The sequence below is a fragment of the Phaethon aethereus genome, assembly GCF_964289735.1.
Source record: "Phaethon aethereus genome assembly, chromosome: 4".
Classification (NCBI taxonomy): domain Eukaryota; kingdom Metazoa; phylum Chordata; class Aves; order Phaethontiformes; family Phaethontidae; genus Phaethon; species Phaethon aethereus.
Genome location: NC_138578.1, coordinates 83,623,159 through 83,646,973, shown reverse-complemented (window position 1 = coordinate 83,646,973; position 23,815 = coordinate 83,623,159). Strand labels below are relative to the sequence as shown.

General features: G+C 51.7%; 1 protein-coding gene across 1 annotated transcript in view; it reads right to left on the bottom strand.

Moving 5' to 3' along the window:
- Window positions 1-3,915: 3,915 nt before the first annotated feature.
- Window positions 3,916-23,815, bottom strand: part of RAB11FIP5 (RAB11 family interacting protein 5) — a gene marked incomplete at both ends in the record, with an annotated part of 38,869 nt that continues 18,969 nt past the window's right edge. Inside the window, 3 exons of the mRNA XM_081998724.1 lie at window positions 3,916-4,125; window positions 5,263-5,452; window positions 11,307-13,901. Of these exons, the coding sequence (XP_081854850.1) occupies window positions 3,916-4,125; window positions 5,263-5,452; window positions 11,307-13,901 (2,995 nt within the window). The remainder of the gene's footprint in view (window positions 4,126-5,262; window positions 5,453-11,306; window positions 13,902-23,815) is intronic.

Sequence of the window (23,815 nt, the reverse complement as noted above, 5' to 3'; positions counted from 1 at the left end):
GCCCATGACTCTGGGCCAGAAGGCTCTGTCAAGGCAAAAATAAACCACTTGGCCAGAGTTCTTTAAAAGCAAGAAACCCAGTTTTGGGCTGACAGCAAAAGCAGGGCACAGCTGTGAGCCACAGCACCCTGCGGAAGACCTTGAGGAACAGCTTAAGCATGGAAAGAGACAGAGAGACCAGGAGGCACAAAGAAAAACAGAGAGTAATTGTTATGGCCGTGCTTAGAACAATGAAAAGCCTCTGCTGGCCCATCAAAAGCCTTTTACCTGCTCGGTTCAGCAAAAAGCGACAGACCTCAGGGTGTTACCCTGCATGCTGACCAGAAGTGCTGCTCCTCTCGTTTTTGAAAATAAATCACTAAAGATGGAGATTTGGAACATGAGCAACTTGAGAACATTTCCCCACAGCTTCTTTTTCTTATCCACCCCCCATATGGGAAAACATCTAGGTCCTCAGTACCAGTACCCTCTGGTAATTTAGAGGTTTTAACAAAAAATTGCACAGACTCTGACTTCAGTGCTGTCGTGTGGTGTAGGCAAGCTTGCTTGCTCTTATGCAAAGAAGAAAAATCGTATGATGGTGGGGGGGAACAACACATTTGCAGGACAGCAAGGTAGAAAACAGAACAAAGACAAAAGCAGCTTTAAGATGCCTTTTCCTAAGCACAAGTCATCATTTGTAGATACCTCTGGACTTCTAAATGCTCGAGGACAGACACGAAACATCAGGGCATCCTTGTCTGTCGTCACCGCTTTTTTTTTTTTCCCTGTAGTTTCACGTGTGGTGCCAAGGTACCCATGCCATACCCCCGCCTCGGCCTTTGGAGATGCTTTGACATCACAAAGTCAAGGCAAGAGTGTTTTAGCTCTGCTTGCTTTAGCCTCCCCCGAGACGGTGCAGCCTCCTGCGGTGGAAAGCAGTTGGGGGATCGTGTTGCTCCGCTGCGCCAGAGGCAGGTCACGGGAGGAAGCACGTATTGCTGAAAAGGCCGTACACCCGGTACAGCCTGCTGTAGCTCTGAGATTTACTTTATATACTCAAGTGCAAAACATTCAAGCTTTGGAGAAAAAAAAAAAAAGGCAGAGCTGACTAAGGCAGAAGGGGGATTAGGGAGGCAGTGAAACGCGATGGAAGAGGAGGGGGAGAAGGCAGGGAGGAGGTGCAGCAAGATCGCTAAGAACATTGGCACTTATGTGTGGGGAGCACCTACAACGCCGATCGCTGGTGGGGGAGAAGTCCCAGGAAGCAGCTATTTTTCGGGGAGCAGAGAGCCAGCGTGGGCCCCTGGCTCTCGTGTGAGATTTCAGCTCTACGCCTCCGCCTCACTAACGCTCTCCTGACATAAGGCTTCACCACTCAGCATCCCTGCCCGTCGGCAGGGCTGCACCTTCTCCCAGCCCTCCTTCCCACGCCACACCGCTCTTCTGATGCTGGACTGCTTTCTAACTGTCCACAACTCCTCCCTGCCCACTTTCAGGTAAAAGGGAGAGCTTCTCCACAAGAGATAGGCAGCCAGAAAGGGAACCTAGTTCCCAGGCCACAGCATCTTTTGATTATAAAGGCAGAGAGAGGCTTCTGGTACTTTCTAAAATGGGAGAAACACCTTTCCTCAGACCCTCATGTCTTACACCAGAAACAAAGTCCCCACACCTGAGACACACGCAGGGAGGAGTAACATAAAGATGGGGTTTCGCACTTCTCTACCCACAGGTTACCTCCTCCTAGGGGCAAAGGCAGGTAGGAACTAAAGGCTCGTAGCTGCTATCTTCCCAGTTAACAAATAATCTTCCTCATACTATGGTCTGCAGACTAGATATGGCCAAACGTCAATGACTGCAACACCAGATCTCCTTTCCTCCTGATAGCTCTTACCCGACAGCCTGCTTTGCCAACCTCAGCCTTCGAGCATGACCCAATACTGTCTTTATCCAGCTGTATTTTGCCTTGGAACGTTTGGCTTGCTCTTCGCCCAGTGTCACGTCTTAGTATCTCTACCTCCCACATCACATGAGCTGCCTGTGCAGAACTCCTGCCAAAGACCAAAAGCAACCTGCACACAGGGGTGGGAAGGCTCTGCTGTCTGCGTTTAAAAATAAACTCACCTAGTTCAGATTAGCAGGCAAACAGAAGAGAAAGCTGCCCAAGATGGGTTGCGTTGAACTGAGAATTGGATTTCGGAGCCTTTTTTGGGAGGAAACTGCTATCGTCCTATTGCAAAAGGCACAATTTTTGAAAGTTATGGTATCCATTGAAGCAAGTAAGGAGAAAAGAATATGAAAGTTTTAAAAGAATACAGTAACTTTGGGAGATCTACAGGCAAGAGAAGATGCCTTACACGTCAAGACAACTCAAGTCCCATGCCAGCTGACCCTCCGCCTGCACAGGCACCTTCTCTATCCAAAATCCTGGCAGAACGAGAGAGAGCGCAACATCCTTTCTATACCCTTCCGCAGCATCTCCAACTGAAGAGCTGCGCTGTACTGCGGTGCAGCCAGGAGCATTGCTCACCAGCTTCAGGCTAACATTATCTACGGTTATTAAACCTTGTAAATCAGAGGTCTTTAGACAGTCACTCAACAGTTAGCAGCAAGAAGCATTCAACTCCTGGAGAGAGCTGGCCTCCAACACCTACGGGCTGGTCCAAACCGCCAGAGGCCTGACGCTGGCACGTATATGTGATACGATTCAAGTGGTGTTTGGTACCAGTACTGGTTTGAAGGGGGTCTACGACAATTACTGAATTGCTAGCTTTGACAGAGCATGCCTGCAGGTGTTTGACGGATGTCTGACCTCACAGGATGTCATGCACAGAGGTGGCTAGGCGGTCAGACATCCTTCCCTGCACGCAAGCTTCAGTCCCGATGGCATTTTCCTGTTGCATGGAGAAAGATGACACAAAGTCAGTGGTGGAGGGCTGTGGAAAGCAATTCCTGTGGACGCAAGAAAGGGGGAGGGTAACATTGAGTAGAAAATGCAGCTGTGGGTTATACATACAGGAGCCCCCAGGGCACACTGGTGCCAGCCAGCCCAGTGATGGGTTGGGAGGTGTACAAGAAGTTCTCCTACAGTACTGATGGTGCACAAAGCATCACTGGCCCTTCTCCCACATTGTTAGTTCAGTTTTGAGCTGGGTAACTGAGGCAGCATCAAGATTCTGCATATACACAGCGAAGGAATCCGCACCACTCATGGTCAGGCAGTGACGTCGGCTCGAGTCCTTTACGGCCTCCGACTCCGGCGCTGCCGCCTCGTGTAGCATCTCCCATACGGTCAGGTACTGGCACAAATTGGAGCTGGCTCTTCAGACGGAGACCCTTCATTTGGGGTTACAACATACAGGGCAGGAAGGGAAAGAGGCAACCAACCATAGCCCCTTCCCCAAGCTGCCCTGCCGAGCAGGCTCAGCAGACGATAGCATGCTGGTAGACTGAGTTTAAGCATTCCCCGGTGTCATCAACCAGTTTAACACCATCCATCAGCCAGGGTACACCACTTCAGAGAAAAGAGATGTGGAAGAGTGTGGGCAGAAGAGCAGCAGTAGCAGGATGAAGACATGGATGAGGTGGTTGCTTTCCAGCTCTCAGATGTCCATGGACTATTTAAAGCATTGGCAGGATGAGTGCCTGAGAAGAGGCCACTTGGTGACAACGACAGGAACCTAAGGAGGCATCTGCCTCATGTGAAGGGCTCTGCTCCTCCCCATAGGGTGGATGAGAGCCCACCACCCTATAGTTCCCTGGAGCCAGAGCTGGGATAAGCTTGGGCTGGGAAGGAGCAGACAACCTTTCTTGCTAAACTCTGCGAACAGAAGCCACTGGAGCCCTCCTGTAAGAGGATAGGGGAGTGCAGGGATGTTTGCAGCGTGTTTATTGGAGAAATGCTCTAGGCAAGTGATGCTTGTCTCTGGGGAGAGGTTACTTGGTCTTGCTTTCCCCCAGCGGGATCTGGAGGAGTGTGGGAGACTGTTCCATGATGCGCACCAGCAGCTGGTCAATGTAGTTCTCCAGTTCATGGATGTGCTCCTCCTTCTTGCTCAGCTCTTTCTCCCTCTGCAGCAAGAGCTGGATGAGTTCATCATGGGTCAAGTGATAATACTTGGCTGACTGGTCCAGTACGGTGGGATCCTGTGGTAGAAACCAAGAGGAACATGCAGTGAGTCAAAAGAAAACTGCTGCTCCCTTTAGTATTTGCAAGGTGCAGCAACAACCAAGGCAATCAGTATTTTCTATGCCTGTCTTCTTCACAAATCTCACCTGATGAGCCTGAGACATTGTGCAACTCTCACATCGTGTCTTTGCAAAGCAGCTTTCCCACGTGCCATGCAGTCACCCAAAAATAATGGGGACAGAACAACTGCCCTGACATCCAGGCCAATGCAGCCCTCTCCATAAGGCTGGAGGTGACTGCTGAGCACTTCCACCAGCTGAGTGAATCATTTAAGTGTTGCCCCAAAGACTGTGTCAAACCTCCTTCCCTCAACAGTTAGAAGCTAAGGGCATGGGCACAACGGAGCCCATTAGCCTGGTGTAATGAGGCCTGGCACTAGCTACTCCCCCTCTCTGGGACTTCCCTCTTCCCCAGTCCTCCAGCAGCAGGCCTGGATGACAGCAGGAGAAGAGAATTAAGAGCTGAAAGATGCAACAGGAGCTCCCAGAGAACAAGAGCCCTGGGGGAGGCCACTCAGGTGAACTCCAGCAGCAGCATTTTACACGTTGAGTTGGGGAGGCAAACAGAGCAGCAGTAGACAAAGGGCAGGAGAAGGCAGCGCTGTGGGACTGTGCCCTCAGACAGATCACACAAGTATTTTGCTTGCCTCAACATGCCAGCATTTAAAATACAGCCAGGCAAGAGGCATTTGAGCAAGGCTCCAGGAAGCACCTTCTCTCTGCTTCTGTTAGGAGAAAAAAAAACTCTTTGGGCTTTCAATCAGGCAGCCGTCACATCTTCTGTTTTTCAGGTCTTGTGGATAACCGGGCATTTGCTCACACGCTGTACTATAAAAACCCCAAACCAAAGCAAGCAATGGGAGAAGAATGATGGGGTGAGAAGGTCCAGAAGCCAGGTCATGGAGAATGGGAGGCCAGTGGGAGGCTGGGCAACCAGGATCAAAGATGTCAGGGTTAAAACACAGGCTTACACTCACACTGTGACAGGACTCCATTCTACCTCCTCCAATACCAGTTTTCTGCACCTCTGTCACCAACTGTAGAACATCTCAAGCAGGTGGGAATGCAGCGCTCACCTCAGTGGTAGGTTCCTACCTTTAACTTCTTTGAGTCTGTTTTTTCCGGATGAGAGGATGGGGCCACAGGCTGGATGCCGCTCGTGGTGACTGTCTTCAGCTTCTCCAGGCCATTGCTCAGAGCGGTTGTCAGGCTGGACCTGTGCTGCTGCTTCTTCTCACTGGAAACCTCTTGCACTGCAGCGCTGATGGGTTTCACTGGGTGGGGACTAAGGAGAACAAGGAGGTTGGACAATTAACACCTTGTTGAGCTGAAGAGTGACACTGCTGGCTCTCCCACCAGTTTTTACGGGGATGGGACCCACTTATCAAATTCAGTCAGCTCCACACAGCTAAATCCTCTGTGCCTGTGTTGCTCAAAGCTCACCTGCTCTGAGAAGAGAGAGGAGAGCCAGAGTCCCACAGCGCAGGCAGCCCACAGCACTCTCCGGCACTGTTTCCACCCAGAGGTGAGATAAGGAGTCCCAGGACATGTGTTCGGCCCAGATAGAGAACAGGTCCTCATGCCCACACCTATGCTGCTCGGTCCACACAGAGTGGTGTGGGTCAAAAATCCCGGCTGCCAGGCGTTGGCACGGCTGGGGGAAATTTAACCCAGGTCCAATGTAATAGGGAGCAGCTACATCCACTGCCCAGAGGGTCATTTTTCTGCCCAGGAGCCCCCGGATTAGGGTCTGGGGTTACCACTAATGCTTCAGGGATGCTCCGGCACTGCTGTGCATCAGTTCCTGCAGTGCCTCAGCCCAAGAGCTGGACTCCACCTGCCTGGAAGACACCACAGAATTTCCCCCCCCACCAGCCAAAAGGGAAGGCAAGGAGATGGTGTCTGAATGCACCTTCCTTGTCAGTTATGGAAGAATTACATTTTCATTTATTTTTGCCTCACTCTTCACCTGAAAGATTGTTTCTGGGCTTAAACAGAGTATGTTTGCTTTTCAGCATGATGGAAAGAGAAGTGACCTGATGCTACCCTCCTGCAAGGAGCAGGCAGACCTGTGCACCATATTCAGGACGAAAAGATCTTAAAAATCTACCCAGGAGCTCCGTGAAGCCTCTGCACTCAGAGGCAGCTGCACCCTGCAATGGGTGATAATCCCAACTGCTGTGAGTCCAAACAACACCGCGGGGGAAGGAAGACGTCTTGCTCACAGAAGCTCTAAAGCTAGGCAGCCAAGCGCAGTCTCTCTTTACAAATGGGGACCTCAGGGTGTTGGTAGGACGGGTTGTGGGAGGAGGAGTAACACCCAGAGACGCTGTGTGAGCTGTTAGCCAAGCTGGGACAGGCGCCTCTCGAGTCCATATTGTGCTGTAACCACTCAACTGTGCTTTATTTCCGTACTGAAAGCAGAGCAGGTGGCTTTCAACCCTGCTCCAGGATAGAGATGACGGGTGAGGCTGGGACACGTGATGCGTAAGTATCACATATAAGGCATCAGGTAGATGGCCCAAGTCCTCAAGGCTGGTGTCCTTGTGCCTTGTCAATGCTGACGGGGTCAGGACGTAACAAGCAGTCTCCCCGTTGTGCTGACAGGGCACATCTAGAAGTCCTCTTCAACCACAATGATGCCTCCTGTCATCCATTTGGTAGGAGAGGGCAGCAATGGCAGCCACTGACCAGCTCCAACAAGCCAAAGCATCAACACTCCTTGTCAAAGCCTGGCAGAGCCCAGGGTTCCTGGGCAGCTTGAAAGCATGGACAGAGATCCCACAAACCTAAGTGGGAGCCCACTGACAGCATCAGGGGTTGGAGAAGTTGCTGTTCTGCGCATCAGCCTCAAGCACTCTCCACTGTAGACTAAGCCCTTCACCAGCAGAGCGACACACACCATGATACTGCATTACAAGCGGTCCAGCAGTTGTCCATTTGTTATGATGTAAAAATGGAGCGAGGGCGAACCAGACCGGAGGCCGTGCACAGATCCTGAAAAATTGCTCATTCCCAAGTCCTTTAAAAAAAATGTAATGACTTTGCTTGCTTGAACTGCTGCTAGCCTCCTTCCTAGCCCAAAATGAGTGAGGTTGACTGCAGGATCTGGGGAAGACCGCTCTAGTACCACTGTAGGACTTCTACTGTTCCTCAAAACACAGAGTCTGAGAAGGAGAGCGGCAAGGGAGCTGCCAGGACTGTTCATCACAGCCAAATCTGAAGATAAGCAGTCCCAAATGCCACCATGGCCTCATGCAACCCCACAGCATCCCCACAGCCAGTGCTGAGACTAAGACCAAAGTATGGCTGCAGAAGCGGGAGACTGACACCCCTCAGCAAGAGGTCTGCAGGGCACTAGCTGGCTGTCACGAGCACTCAAACCATTTTAAACCTCTAAAGGGGACCTCTTTTGGACCAAACTTACCAAGGCCGCTCTACAGAATGGAAGCCAGCAACAGCCTTGGGACGCCAAGTGGAATAGCTTGGATGCATTTTGAAAGCAGGGGGACTTCTCTTATTGCAAGTCTGATGCCAGGCAGCTTTCAGTCCCATTGCCAGTGGGAACACATTAATTTCTGCAGAGCTGGAAAAGGTATTTAAATAATAATTTTTTAAAGAAATCATTATCCCATTCCTTCCCACTGAGAGGGTAGTGTGTGCAGGGCTCCTGCTGAGGAAAGCGGGGGCTCTGCCCCCCTCAGCTTGTCATTCTGAGAAGGTTCGAAAGCAGGAGGCGTTCCTCCACCTGCGTGCCACTGTGGGAGGGTCAGCACGGTGTACTTCCAGAGGAGCAGAGGTTGCTTCACGCCTCATAGCCACATCTGAAGCCCTGATAAATCTGCCAAGAAGTTGGACCTGTTTCCATCCACTGGCTGATGAAGGTGAACTTGAGAGTTAAATTAGTTGCTTACACTGACAGCCTGCCTAATCCAATACTGCATCTCCAAGTGGACCTAAATCTACAACGAAGCTTAACGCACTCAAGATGAAACATCTCAGGATGACGGTGGCACGGCGTTGTTCTGTCTCTCTGAGCAAGCCTTGCTGTGTCTCAGCACAGCTTTCAGCGATGCTCCCAAGATCATTGCTGAGCACAGGGAAAAACTGGGGAGATTGCCTTACAGCAACTTGGAAATTAAGTCTTTACCAACCCATTAAAATGCTTCTCACAGAGAACAAGACAACAAATCCAAGGAAATCAGTCTCTTGTGGGTAAGCTGCTGTGCCTGCAGCAGCACACAGCACTGGAAGGCCAGACCTCCACAAAGAAAGGGTGTATGGGAGGAAAGGGAATGACTGAACTCAGGATCAGCAACTCTTCTTCCAGGTTTATCTGTGGATGCGGCAATCCACCCTCCGAGCCCCAAGGGCTCCACAAGAAATACATTCAGATCAAAGACTGGCATGTGATTTAACCTGAAACCTCATTTTCATAAGAGGACAATTCTGCTGCACTCCTGACATCAGGAAGGCACAAAGCAGCATGTGCCAATACCATCTCAGCATCTGTGGCGTCCCCAATCCCATCACCTACAAGGGCCATGACGTGCTGCAATAGTCACACATCTGAATTCCCAATCGATGGGTAGGGAGCTGCACAACTCCTGTGTCCCTCCAAGGCAGCAGAGTCCCCACAGCATTGTCATGGGCTGTCCTTTAGATCCCATCGGTACCAGGGGATGTGAGCAGAGACACCTTCCCAGAGGAGAAGGCACCATCCCACCCTTCCCCAAAGAGCACAAAGGGGAGCCTCCGTACACCTGAGTGTTGCAACTGATGCTCCGAGCACCCACCTTACCCCAGCGGCAACAGTTTTGTGGCGAGAGCCTCTCTCGCTGCAGGAGAACGGGGAAGGATCTGCAAATGCAATCCCAACACGTGCTCTTCTAGGCTCTGAATCCCCTGGCCGCATCTTCAAGTCTGGCACACAAGAAGCTGTTCCAGGAGGGCACAACCTCCCACCCACTGTGACCAGGCGGTGCCCCAGCCAGACCAGGCAGGAGGTGCTGGTGTCACTCACATATACAGGTCTACCACTTGACCTGCCGTCTTGAAGAAGGTGACTAGCAGAGAGCCCTTCTGGCCATCCGGGAAGAGACATGGGTCCCCACATCTCCCCAAGGAGGGCACATAACTCCAGCACACCAGACTCTCAATAATCCACACCAGGTACCAGCTCCTCCTTTATCTGATGGAAGAGAAAGACACTCTTGTCCCAGCTAAGCCTTAATGCCTGTTCTAAGTCTGAAGTCTTTCCTTTTTTCTTCCACCTTTTTTCTACCAGATCTCTTCTTTGTCCATGTGTCACTGACCAGGCTAATAGGAGATGATTCTAGGAAAGGCAAGCATCACCATGGGGACCCAGAAAAGGGCCCTTCCAGCTTTCCTCTCTCCCCCTGTGACAATTAGACACACCTCCCCAATCTATAAAGAACCTCAGAGTCTTCCACAGGGACCTCGGTAACTCTTCAAAGGTTCTTCAATCACAGCAGCAAGTATCCAAAACATTTGTGTTTTACAGGTAAAGAAACCAGAGCAGAGATGTTCAAGGATTCTCAGACATGTTTCATGACAGAAGCCAGCACTGACGTGATGACCAGCTCTTAGGTCCAAGCCCACTTTGCTCCCACGAGCCAGGCAGGCCTTGGATGGATGCACAGTCAAGCCCAAAGATGACGGTGAGCACATATTATTGACAAAGACAGCCCTGGGACTACACCTCTGTCATTGCCCAGTTTTACCCTTCGGCATTGCAGGACACTTCTCTTTCCATGAAATATAACAAACATCACCAAAATTCAGGAGGTTTCTGTATACCTGCTATCTGCAAATTTTGAACAAGGTTATTTGTTGGAGGATGAATAATACAATCAAGAATGATTTGAGCATCTGGCCTCGATAAAGAAGAAAAAAAACAGCTAACAGACTCATCTCTTGCTGGTCGTTGCTCCTGAGGTCATTTTGCACATCATCAAACCCACGCTCAAGCCAAGGAGGGATCCCCATGCAGAAGGGCTGAAGCTCAGCTAAGTTCTGCCGTCCCCATCCTCCTGCCCTCTCTGTCCCCAGGGCTATGACCAATATTATTCTTGGGCCAGATGGGATTTTATCATTTCAGTGCCCCCATGAAGCTCCATTTGCCTTCTGTCACAGAAGCGAGGCTGATCAAATAAATCACTGCTAGAAGACACAGGTCCCCATGTAAACTGTAAGAGCTTGATCCTTGATACTCCGGGCAGACGGAGCCTCTGACAATCCTGTCCTGCCCAGGCAGACCAGGGGAAGGTGTACCAGGAGAACTAGATGAACTGAAGGACATAGAGCAAGACTCCATGCCCTAAACTGAGCATCTTTCTCTCCTTCATGGCATTTCTACAATACTGAGACTGACCTGGGAGGAGGAACAGCCCCTTCCTTCCTCTGATGCACTGCCACGGTACCCCCATTCCCACTCCCATTATCCTCAAGGTTAAGTCCCACCTTGCTTCATAACCAACGGGCATCTCAGCAGGAGGGAGGAGAGAATGGCATTTTGCCACCATCCTGGTGAAACTACTTTTTTTTTTTTGGCTATGGAGAGAAGAAGGGGTTTAGTACCTGCTGGTCGTTTAAAAAGGAAAGAAACCAAAGCTGAATTAATGAAAAGGGAAGGGGCAGTAGCTGCGCACATGCCATAAGGGAACTCATGAGAGCATTAACGGCTGGAAGCTCTCCTGGTAGACATGGAAAAGGCACCTATTTTGCAAGCGTAGGGAAGATGATGGAGCCAAAATTAGCACTGGGTGAAATGCAGATGCAATTCTGCTGCAGTTGGATTTTCAGCTGGGGCAGGTCTTATATGCGTCAAACTGTTTGCCCCAGTTTAGGACAAACACAGGACACCAGCGGCTATTCCTCACCACGATCTGAGAAAGCCAAGGCTTCGAACTGTTCAGGCTGGACTCTCTGGGACCACGGGAAGGTGAGGGAGAGAGGACCTGCAGCAACATGCGGAGCAGCCTCCTTGGAGTCAGCACAACCATGAACTGCCGACACTGAGCCAGGGTCCACTTATCTGCCCCCCCAATAAGAGCAGAAGGGAGACAGGGTTCACCTCTACCAAATAACACACCCTTTGCCTTCCCCAGAGTGCTCACCTGGTCATCTGCTGGAAAAAGGGCTTCTCAGCTGGCTGTGTCTCCCTGGGCAAAACCACGAGCGCTGAAGCTTGTGTGTCACCGGACTGCGGCAAAGGGCAGGGCTGGGCGGCTGCGCGGCTGGTCGCGGCAGGGACCCCGCTGCTCGCGGGGCACGCAACAGGGGAGGGGAAATCAAACTGTTTAGGGTTAGTTGCAGCCACAAGGAAAGGGGTGGAGAAGGCCAAGGGCTGGCTGTCATGCAGGAAAGGAGGCTTGCCTAGCGGGTCCCCAGGGTGGTTAGTGGACTGGAAGCCTTGTCCGAGGGCTTCCTCGTGGAGGTTGAAGCTGAAGCCTCCCTGACCAAGCCTTTCGGGCAGCACAGCTTGAACAGGGAGGGGATCTGCTGGCTTCTCCACAAAGGGATTGCTTGGGGCATTTGGGCTGAGTGCCAGAGCAAAGGGGTTTCGCGGGGCTGAAGCATCCTGCTCGCACCTCTCCTCCGCCCTATCTGGCTTCCAGAAATCGGCCTTCTTGAAGTCTATCCTGCTGTCTGCCGAGCATCGGCGCCACAGCCCCTCGGGCTTGCTGGCGGGGGGTCTGCCCTGCTCTGCCTCCCGGGGAGGGCCGGCCACGGCAGCACAAGGCTCAGGCTGGCCTCCTGCTCGCTTGGTGGGGCCGGCTGCCAGACCGCGCTGCCCCTCACCATCACCCCACGCCGGCTCCGGCTGGGGTGGACTCTCCCCACACGCTAACCTTTGGGGTTGCGCCGCTGAGCCAAGATCCACAGGGTGACCGGCTGCCTCCTGCTCTTCCAGAGCCGTCCAGAAGATTTCCGGCTGGCCCAGGTCTAGCTTGGAAGGTGGGTTTAGTCCCAACATACTGAGCTCCTCAGGGAACGTCTCCTGTTCGGAGGCCATCTCCCACCCGGCACGATCTGTGGCCCCCGTCAGAGGAGTTAAACCTGGCTGGCTCCAGCTCTCCTTAGCACCCGACTGGCCTAATCCATCTAGAGAGAACTTCGACGGGCAAGTCTCGAACTGCTCAGCCGCATCCATCTCATTCATCTCTGACCAGTCTTCCCCCAAAGAGGTGTTTCTCTTTGACAGCTCGCTAGCTCTCGCCTCCAAATTAGCTGCTGAGTCCACAGCAGCACATTCGGCACCTTCAGAGACCGGGAACTCGCTCCCAGCTTCAGCAACATCCAGTCCCGGTGCAGGTGGGCTAGGAGACACCGGGACAGAGGGCTCGCTGCTCAGACGGCTCCTCAGCAGCTCCACGTCTGCTTTCTGGCCCTCTGTGTCTTCCCATTGCTCCTTGCTGCCTCGCTGCCTCGGCTGCGGGTTGCAAGCATCCTCCTCCTCGCCGTCCCCACCACTGCCCGCAGCTGCGAACCACCTTGGAGGTTTGGGGGGCGGCGCAGCTGAGCCGGCCGCCATCTCCTCCTTCTCTCGGGTACCTGTCCACGGAGAGAGAACGACATGGCTTTCACAAATGTCGGAGCTGAGCTTTACACGGTTTTCGCTGGCCTCGAGCCGCATGCTAGCCTGGAGCCGGTAGACTGAAGTCCGTATGTCGAATGCTTCCTCCTCACTACCAGCACCCTGGGGCTCCGTCCCTGGCTCAGGGGCCACGGGGAACTGTCGTGCTGCCACATCTGCGAGCACCCGCGGGGGCACAGCCACCATGTTACTGCCTGGCAGGGTTTCAGAGGCGAGCTCGGGGGCAAAGGTGCTTCTGGGCAACACACAAGTGGCAGTGCGAGACCCACTTTTCGCCTCAAAGGCGCCTTCACTGAGGAAGGCTGGCTGCGGGCCCAGCACGCTCTCCTGACCCACGTGCTCCCGCTCAGCCACGCTTTGAGCGCTCTCTGACAGGTCAGGAGCAGTTTCGGTGGCTATGGTCATCCATCCGTTTGTCCCTACATTAGAGGATTCCTCCTCATTACTGTCCCCTTCCTCCCTAGCGCTATTTTCAGCAGTTAGTGACGTTGAAGCCTCTTTTCCCCCGGGATTTCCCGATGCAAAGGCAGCTGTCCAAACCGTAGGCGTGCTGCTTTTCCTCCTCCTTCCCATCAACCCTACAGACACAGGGCTCAGCACATCCTCTATCACAGTTGCTTCCTGGGTTGTGCTCACCAAATTTGCCCCCACATCTAAACCGGAGAAATTTGTCCAAGATCGTAGAGTTGCAGGCATTTCACTGCCGATTTGTGAATCAGCCTTTTCAAATACCTTTGCCCCCTTCTCACGAGCTGGCTCGGCTGATCTTTCTGTTGGGCTAGCTGCATCGGGATCGTCGATGAAAGCCATGCCCTCCGCTGCCACCGAAGCGAAGAAGTTGTCCTTCTTCAGTTCTGGTTTGAGCCTGCTGGTTGCAAAGACATCGAAGGTATCGTCCCACTCCGAGAGGGGAGGAGGGACGGCAGGTTTCTCGTCCAGAGGAGGAAGGTCTCTTTGTGATGGGGGAGTAGTTTCTGGAACAGGGACACAAACACTTTTGGCTGGAGGCTCTCTCTCTGGGTCTTTATGTCTTAGGGAGGCAGAGGGACTGCAATCCTCAGAGGAATAAAAGCTCCCAGCGACCTCTGTTGAAGCATGCGGCCCAGACGGGAAACTAGAGAAAAAGTGAGTAGGTGAAGGAGAATTTAGTACCTGGTCAGCGAGGAGGTCCTCAAAGAAGGGATTGCTCTGCAGGGAGTTGAGGAATGGGTTGGTAGGGGACAAGCATCCAGACTGACTGTCTCCAGTAGCGGGAGAGAGGTTAGCGCTTGGCATGCTAGCAAGATGGGCTACAGCGGCAGGAGGAAACTGGGCAGGGGAGCAGGGAGGAAAATGAGAAGGAGCATCTGAGCTGGTTTCTACCTGAGGAGACACTTCCAGGCTGTGGAGGGAAGACAAAACAGTCCTCCTGGTTAATGCTGTGACAGTGCTGCAAGCATACACCACACACACCACAAACGCTTCGGTTCAAAGCAATGCAATGATCAAATACATACTCGTCTCTCTTGTTAGGCAGAGCAATGATTATGGAGTCAAGGCATGGAAAGGGCATGCACGACAAGAAGGAAGGAGCAGCCCTTCTTCTAGAACAGTCCTCCAAATTTCCCCTTTCCGCCTTAGCAAGCCCTAAGACTCAGGAGCCCAAGAGGTTTTTCCCACCTCCTGCGGCCCAAGGACTTGGCTCATTTTTTTTGCCAACGCTGGTGCCTACCTAGGGCAGGCTGCGTACGAGAAGCTGGGCTGGGCTCTTGAATCAGGATTACTCAAGCCAGTAAGAGCACACAGGAATGAGTCTTTCCCAGTTTACCCCAGTGCTTCATTACTTGTTTGGCAACATCAGGACAACAGTGGACACGGTGCTCCCTCTCACACAGGAGAGAGGGTGGTGTGGCCATGGGCAGCCAAGGAACAAGAGCCAAGCAGGAGGGAGCATGTAGCCAGGATGTGGCCCTGGTTCCACTCCTGACTCTGCCCAACCTCTCCACACGCCCTTCGTCACATCACTTCTGGCCTGAGGTCCCGAGATGCCTGAACCCCCACAGGGGACCCCAAAGAGGAAGGGATTCAGCACAGCTCAAATTCAGACTGTCAGTCTCCTCCTGCACTTCGCCCCAAGTCTCAGACAGCCAGGTCTTTGCTGCCTTTTCAAGAGGGACTACACTGACCTTTCTTTGGGATTTCATTGATCTTCCTTTGCAAACTCCTCGCAATAAGCATCACCACCCCCGAGGAAGACTTGCCAGGCCAGGGCTGGCCATCTCAGAGGTTTTCACATCACGGAGGGTGAGGTGCAGACACCCTGCACCCCAACCAGTGCTCCCACTGCCATGCTCCCTCCTCCCGAGCCCCCATCCCCTTGACTCACCCCTGCCAGGAGCAATCCTGTCCCCAGGATGGGGGCAGCCAGCACCAGCACATGTGGGTGCGCTGCCCCTTAACTGAGCCGATGGGATTACTTTCTTCTGCATCGGCCACAACAGCCAAGCCTCAAAGAGACCCCAGTCTTGGTTTGGGAGAAATATGGACATTGATCAGCCGGCACTGGGCTTATCAAAGTTTAACAAGGAATGAATAAAGTAATTGCTTTGCCAATATGCAGGGGGTATGTCCAGCCCTGGAAGATCATGGTCAATGCACTGACAAATGGCAAAGTTACTTGGACAACTATTTTCTTCTGTTATTATAGATGCACAAAAAGCCTTAGACACATTTTAAAGCACAAAAATGCCATCTTGAGGCAAAAGTTAACTATGTGTGAATGTGCAGTCAGCATCGGTTGCTTTTAAAGCAGGCAGGGTTACGTGCCGGCAGCACCACTTGGACCATGAGTGATGCACTAACAGGCAGGAGCCTATGCGCACTGCAGCAGCGCAGTAGGACCCACTTCTCCCCATGCCTGGCAGCTTCAAAGCCCCCCACAAGCATCATCTTCTGAGTGGTTACCTTGGAAAGGTGCTATTTATGCAATCAGCGCCATCGAAGTCCCCCGTCCCCGTTTTATGTAGGTAACACACGCAGCGAGCGGCCGAGCATGACAGGCTCAACTCCAGCACCCATCAAACACTATGCCAGCCACTGCTTAGCAGAACTAGTAATTCAGGCACAAAAAAGCCTCGAAACCTTCATTTCCACTCAAATCTGCAGCTCACTTGGTGCTGCAGGCAGAGACAGCTCATGGGTGCCCTCTCCTGCTATCACTAAGCAGCCATGGTGGCCGTGGCACAGGTGCCCATCTCTGCACAGCCCAGTCGTGCTCCGCCGCGTCCCCATGTCCTCTCCTGGCTTGGACCACCGGTGTGTAGCAGGGTGGAAAACCCATTGCGGGCAGCCAGGCACACACCTCCACAGATGATAACTCTGAGCAGCTTAGCTCTTCCTGGGTGTTTTGAGCTCTCCGTGAGCACAGAAAATCTCCAGAAGTGATGGGAGAAGCTGATGGAGAAGGTGATGGATCTTTAGGCACAAACCACTCCAGAGACACCGGCAACCGCTCTCTGCTTGGGACCCAGCCTCTCCAGGCATGCTGTGACCTGGGGATTGGCATGAGGTTGGGGTGCTCCGCACGTGAACCCTGCCTCCAGCACAAGACTCACTCTGGACCATCCGCAGGGCATCCTCGCTGTTCTGTGAAAGACCATCCATGAGGCAGGACCAGCGCAGCACGACAGCATTTGCACAAACAGACAGGGCAGCCCATCTCTCCGTCACTGCTATTTGGTGTTTGCCATCCCAAAGGTTTCAAGATTATGGCTTGTATTGACAGAGTTCCTCAATTCTTAGGGTTTTCTGGATGCAGAAGGTACAGACAAATAACCATGCTCCTTGGCCAAACACAGATGCTAGAGCACAGGCTCCTGTTCACTGCCACTTACTGCAAATTGACCTTTTTCCCCTAATCACCCTCAAATTTAAGCTCTCCAGAAGAAAGCACAGCTGCCCAGGACCCAGAGCCCAGCTGGGTGAGTTCACAGGATCCACAAATAGGTTTTATCTGTGGTAGAACAGGGCAAAACACAGCAGATTTCCCTTTCCAGCTGGCAGGGGAAGGCAAAAAGGTCCAACCTAAACCACCACAATCTCAGGGTGGCTGCAAACAGTACACACCACTGCCCTACCTCTGCTTGCTCCTGCAATTGCTCCTTCTCACTGGCACTTGCTTTAATGTTTTGGTCCAGATTAAGATCCCTTATTCGTGATTCTGCTTAAACAGCATTTAGTGCTGCGTAAGAGCAACCAAGGCCTGATCCAGCCAGTTCTGCTAGGCTCTAGCACTAAATAGCTATGGAGCATTAATCAGCTTCAGGCTCCTAATGAGTGCTCGCTGCTAACGACCTTCACAGCTGCCAGAAGGCTGAGTGGTTAAAATTCCTTCCCCAGTGCATGGCTGATGCCAGAGCAGCCCCTTGCCCAGGCAGACATGATGGGCAGTGCCTTGGATTGCACTGATCCTCACCGGCACAGGTGGAGAAAGAGCTTCAAGGTCTCTTCAAACACACCTGAGATGACTCTGTCTTCCTTCCCTAAGTTGTGATGAGGCTCATGGGGTGCTAGACCTGCTGAGAAAGAGCAGCTCTTGGCCATTCTCAGTGAGCTGGTCCTAGCCCCAAGGGGCTGCCTGCTGGGCCATCAGGAATCAGGATGGTGCTTTTGGCAGCCCCTGATTGCTGGTTGTGACCTACATGTCCGTGTCAGGATGCAGCAAAGTGAAGGCTGTGCTTCACCTGGGGAACAAGGTGAGCGAACATGAATCTTTTCCTGGAGAGAAGCAAAACAGAAGCGATGCAGGCTCTGGCTCTGGTGCAGGAGGACCCAAAATCTCTCCCCTGCCAAGCAGCAGTCCCTTACCATCCTCCCCCAGCATACACAAGCCAAGCTAAAGATACAAAGACAGAACTTCAATCCACCTTTTTTTTTTTGTGGGATTCTGGTTTTCCTCCTCCAAAACCCCCTGCTGAAGTTTCTTTTCCACTGCCCACCCCCATTCCTGCTGGGACCATCTGGGGCTTGCTCAGGGACCACGCAAACCACTCTCAGCCGCAAGCTCCCGGCAGCAGAGCCCGCATCTTTCCCCTGGGTTTTCAAAGAACCAACCGAACCGTCGCCGTTCAACTCCTTTCTTAGGGACAAGCGTCCCCTCTTTTGGTTACCAGCCCGGCGCTGGCAGCAGACCTGCTTTCCCCACGAATAACCCACCCCACCTTCCCCTCTCTGATGAAGGATGCTGGAAGCGCTCAGCGAAACAAGGAGCCGAGGACAGCATATTCCTCTAGAGGGAAACCTCCGCTTGTGGCAGCAGCCTCACTGAAGATCTTTGCTGCATTGAAATGCTGATTCACCCTCCTTCTCCCATACCCCAGCACACAGCTCTGCCAGCCAAAATAAATAGCGGGTACCTTTCTGCCCTCATTTATTTGTTTGGCAGCACTTCACAGATGCATTTTAGCCTCTCAGCAGAAAAAAAAAATAAAAAAGAACATGAAATATTGCTGAGCAACCCCCTGATGGAAAGTCTATTTGAAACAGCTTGTTCAATGCAGGAAGATTTTTTTTTTCCCCCTACAGATCACAGCCTGAATGTCAGGCTGAAGGCAGCCACCCCAGCTCCACAGTCACACAGCACCGTTCCCAGTCACGGCAGCTAATCTGCAAGAGGGTGGGTAAACTGCACCGTGAAGATAAAGAAAACAGCACATGCGCTGAAAAAGCAGAACTTTGGGGAAGGCAGGGCTCAAATTCAGCCATAATGTGCCAAAGTTAAGAGCTGCGCTTGAAGATCAAGTGGAAAACCTCTCCTAGCCTAGGAGGGCTGGAAGCAGGGGAGTGCCGTGACACTACCACTCACAAGCTGCTTTTTGCACCATGTCCCCGTAGACAAGCACGCAGCTGGGGCTCGCTGCAGGTGAGCTGGGCAGGGTGGCAGGAACGGGGTGCCGGAGGCCCCGGCAGTGGCTCCAAAGCCTGGCAGGGATCAGGAATTTCCTCTCACCGGCGCCAAGCGAGGCTGGCACAGCAGGATTTGTGCAGAAAGAGGTTAGGAAGAGATGGGTACCACAGTCCAGGACATTTTTGTACAGGGTGGGAACCCAAGAGGGAAGGAGTCAGAGAATATATGCAAATGCTGCTTTTAAATAGCAATTTGAGAGGTGGGAGCAAGGGGTTTAGCTATCTGTGCAATAACCACTTTGCTTTCCCCTTGGTCCTCACCTGCCCATCACCCCAATTAGAACAGACAAGTCCTGCTTTAGAGATACTTGCACCAAAACCACGGGAATAAAAAAAAAAAAAAAAAACCCAGCAGAGATAGGATCTGGGTGGCAGGAGCCCAGGCAGATGCACAGCGCTAATCCCAACACCCACTTTTAAGGGTGGGAGCAGGGCTGTGCTCTACCTGGACAGCTACAAAGCAGATTTGTCTCACCAGGGCTGAACTGGTGCCAGCTTAGGATCCACTTCACCATCCTGCTTCATGTGTACCCCTGGGAAGTGCAGGCTCAGCAGGCACAAGGAAGGCAGAGGCACTTTAAGAGCCATTTTTCACTCTTGCAGACTCCCTGTACCCCTCGTGCCAGAGGGATAATGTCCTGCTCCATCCCTGATCATTTTTACCCCACGAGTGATCCAATGCAGGCGTGCAGTTTTGCAGTTCGCGTGGATACTAGACCTGTGGCAGGGATGTGACCCTGATGGCTCCCGCCATGGACTCATCTGTAGCATCACTGTTATCCGTGACGCCCTGGTTCTCACCACATGGTGGTCCTCTTCATCAAACTCTGCAGCCTCCCAGGTTCTGCTTTGAAAGTCCTTATTAACGGTGCTTTGGAGGGGGCTGTCACACGCATCAGTGTTCAACCCCACTGACAAGCTCACCTGGTCCACCTGCACCGCTCCCCGTTGCCAGCCTGTCCGAAGACCATGCTCCAATTGTTCAAAACCTTCTTCCGATTTCCAGCATTTAGGAAATGTGCTTTTTAGGGGTACATGATGAAGAGCGAGGAATTCAAGTCAATATTTAGCCTCACCACTGGATGTAAGGGTATTATGGAAGGAGGAGTGACAACCAAGGTGGGGAGTGATTTTACATTTTCCTCTCCTAAAAGCAGTGACGGAGGGAAAGGACTTTAATCTGCAAATGGCACTAATGCAATTATTTTTACAAGACAGCACACAATTTCTCTTTTTTTCCTACTGCCAAGTGTGAGATGCAACCCCACTTTATCATCCTGATTCATGCTGCAGGAAGCTGGACCTGTGGAGCTCTGATAACATTGTAGGAAAGCCTGAAAATAGTTAAACCAATTGTTTTAGCCCCAGGCCTTGCCTCAAATAAACCTGCTGAGCTTCTTCCTTACATACAACCCTTGACCACACAACCTTAAGAACAACAAACCCCAAACAGTCTTTTATTCAGGTCTCCAAAGAGCAAACACTATCTTCCTACTGCTTCTATTCGAGCCAGTATCAAAGCCTGGTAGCCACCACAGATTAGCAAAGCCTGGGACGAAAAGCACAACCTCTGCGACCTGCTTCCTCATCAAGAGTCAGTGAATAAACATGTGTAACTAAGGGCTGAAGGCAGAAATGTCCAGCCTTCTCCCTGGGTAAGACAGCAGGCAGGTTTGCAGCTCAAAGGGCAGCGCCAGCTCATGCATGGTCAGCAAAAATCACCCATAACAGAATATAAAACCTCTTCAGAAAGCTGAAGTTAAAACCAGCTGAAAGTCAGCAGCTTCCTTATTTTAGAAAGGGTGTGGTTTTGCAAGAGCAAGTGGTTAAAGACAAGCTGTGCCAAACTTGTCTTAGCTGCAGGCTAATTTAAACCTTAACTGTAAAAGCATATTTCTAATTACAGACCTTTTAATCAACTACAGGTTGAGTTTTTTGGTCTTGCAAAGGTGACTGCTTTTGATGCTCTCTCCCCACATTCAGCTCCGCGTGAAACTTGACCTATCCATGGTGGGCAGAAAGGTGAGAAAATGCTGCTGGCTCAGCTGACAGGAGCCTCAAAGCTGCAGTTTCCAGAATCAGGAGGGCAGGAGGGAAAAATTCCTTTCTGCAGAGAAGTCAAAAACTTAAAACTGCTTGATACAGAGGCTGGTTCTCTCTACAAAGCAAAGGTTAATCCATCTTCAGCTCTAGAAGTTACACTGGTAACTGAATAGCTCCTCCAGATGCAGATGGACATCCACAGAACACCCACAGATAAGCACTGCTAACTTTCCAACCGCACGCTTGCGAGACCATACGTATTTGATTATCACAATACAGATGGCACCAGACCGTATGTTCAGTCTGACACCATCAACACCTAGTAAGTTCTTCAACAGCTTTGACTTGAATCAGTGGCATGGTCCACAAGGTCATTCAGTGTAAAGAAGAAGAATAAAATCAGAAAAGTGAGTGTTCTATATCATTAGAATAAGTAATAATGTTGTAATTAATGAAGAAATGAAGAACCAGGAAAGCCAGACCGTGGTGATGGAAAGGCCATTTTTGCATCAAATGAGACTCAGTCACCATCTCCACTGCCCAGCCCGGGCCATGTGCTAGGACAAACGCTTCTTGTAACGGTCCCCAAAGGTGCTCATCTACCCCAGTCCCTGAAGCCCCCGACGCTGGGCTTCCCCCTCCCAGCCAGGCAGCTCTAGCACTTCACCATCCTCCATTAGAGACTTCTCCTAATATCTACCTTAAATCTCCCTTGCTACAGTTTAAGCTCGTTACTTCCCATTTTCAAATTGCAAATTGCAATTAAAGCTCATTCAGATGCTTATAAACGCCCCAAAAGGGGCCCTTGTGAATTTGTTCCCTCCAGCCCATGCTGCTTCAAAGCGATTCCTGGTTTTGGGAGAGAAGACCCCAGCCGGAGGAGCCCCTGTTGCATGGCTCATCCAACTTTCTCCTTGCCATCCTCAGCATGCCACAGCAAACCGACGCTAAGCAAAGCTTAGTTTCAGCTTAGCTTGAAATTAAACTGTGAGCACTGAAGTAGATTAAAAAAAACCCACAGAGTGAAAAACCTCTGGGAAAGGAATAATGCTGGGAATGGGTCCAGCACCTGTCATTTTAAAAAAGGCAGCAGGTTGTTAGAAACCAGCAGTGTTTCAGGGCCCCTCTGTACTCACAGCGATTATCTGCTGGGTTGGATGCTACAGGCGCTTGGGAGCCGATTTCCAGGCGGATCGGACATCCCTCGAAGACAGCAGCGTCCATCAGAAGAGTGGGGCAGGCGTGGCTGGTTGCAACGCACGGCCCCGGGTCTGCCTCCTTCCCAGAACTGCAAAGCAGGAGGAAACCCGCAGGTTTCTCACCCATTTATCAAGGAAGAGGCTCCAGAGGGAGATGCAGTGGGCATCTCCCATCCCATCACACGTGTACCTTGTAGGTTTACGGTACTTCGCTGGCTGGCTCAGGCAGCTTGTGGAGTCACTGCCTGCATACAGTAGGATTTTTTATGGGTTTATTTTTCATACTGTATCTTTTCTATTCTAGAACTTAAATCAAACAGCAGGTTTATTATGGCAAAATAAAAATAAATTAAAAAGAACAATCTTGAGTGGTAATATTCTGTCCTTCCTCAACCACAGCATTCAGAGACCAGAGTCCTTTAGTCTCATCCAGAAACAAACCTTGCACTCGGACGTAACGCCAAATAACTACCAGGGTTTCAAGCCTCCTGGAAATAAAAGACCCATTCATAGGAATGCAGCCACAGCAGTCCCAGGACCTCGTGTTTGTCCCTCCTGCTGCTGGAGCAGCTCAAGGACAGAGAGCACACATCCTGCGTGGTCCTTCCCTTCCCCATCACCTCCCCTGTGCGAGCCAGCCTTCACTCCCCAATGAAAGGCTTCAGGGCAAAGAGCTCCAGGCCCAGTGAGATGGGGTATTCGTGTCTCAGGGGAGCAGCTCTCTGCCTGCCTCAGTGTCCCCCGCCCTGCCCGTGCAGCTGGGAGCGCTGGCAGCGGGCAGGACCAGGCCTTACCAGCCCTTGTGGCTCCTCTCCCATCCTCGCGCCAACAGCACGTGCTCCTCTCGAGGGACCGTGTGTCCCATGCAGCACAAGGACACGCAGCCTTTGGTCCTCGGGAAGGGGGCTGGCACCACGTTCTTGCCTCCCGTTGGCCTTAAAGATCACTACAAGCACGACATCTTCTTGTGGGGTGAGAAGAGGAGGACTTTTGGGGTTGCCCCTGGTCTGAAGCCACGCCGAGTGACGTGCTCGCGCCCTCACTTACATCTGAGCAGCACTTTAGAAGCAGTTTAACCCATATGGGAATCTGGTTAGGTTGAAAAAACCATGAGTGCCCTCCTCATTAAAGGAGGCTTAGACTGAATTAAAATCCTTCTGCTTAATAAATTAGGTTAAAGTCAGCCAAGATTAGAAAACCCCTATAATAAATCAACCCTCTAGATTCAACCAGCTCTCGACTGCTAGTTATTTTCTCTGGCTGCTTTTAACCCTGTTTTCTCCCTCTCACTGAACAATGATAACACCACAGCAGGCTCTTGGTCAACTTCTAGACCCCCAGTTCAGCTGCCGGGGGCTACAGGGATGGACGTGGGTGACGCACTGTCGCAATAAAGCCCGCACAGAAACAGCAGGAACACCACGTTTTGTGTGCCACAAATACAGTGCTGAGGATTTGGAGGGATGAATCATCACGCAAAGCGAGAACAATTAGAGATTCATAATCAGGAGGAGGGAAGGCTGGGCTGGGCTGGGAAAAGGAAAGAGCAGGGCTGGGATTAGTTACTTCAGAAATATTAATAATATCTCAAGTTATCAAAGTACCGCACCCCTAGGCCAGATCAGCGACAGAGAGGGGGTGCGAGGTTAATAAAAAAATGTGATTACATGTCACTATGTCCCACATCCTACACTGACTGCCAGGGAAACTTTTTTAGCTAATTAAAGGATAACAATCCTTTACTTCAAGGCCACAGAAACACTTGGCAGGACCACGCTGAGCCTCACATCTGAGGAGGGAAACGACTCCATCTCCGTGAAGGGGATCCCCTCCCTTCCCCAAC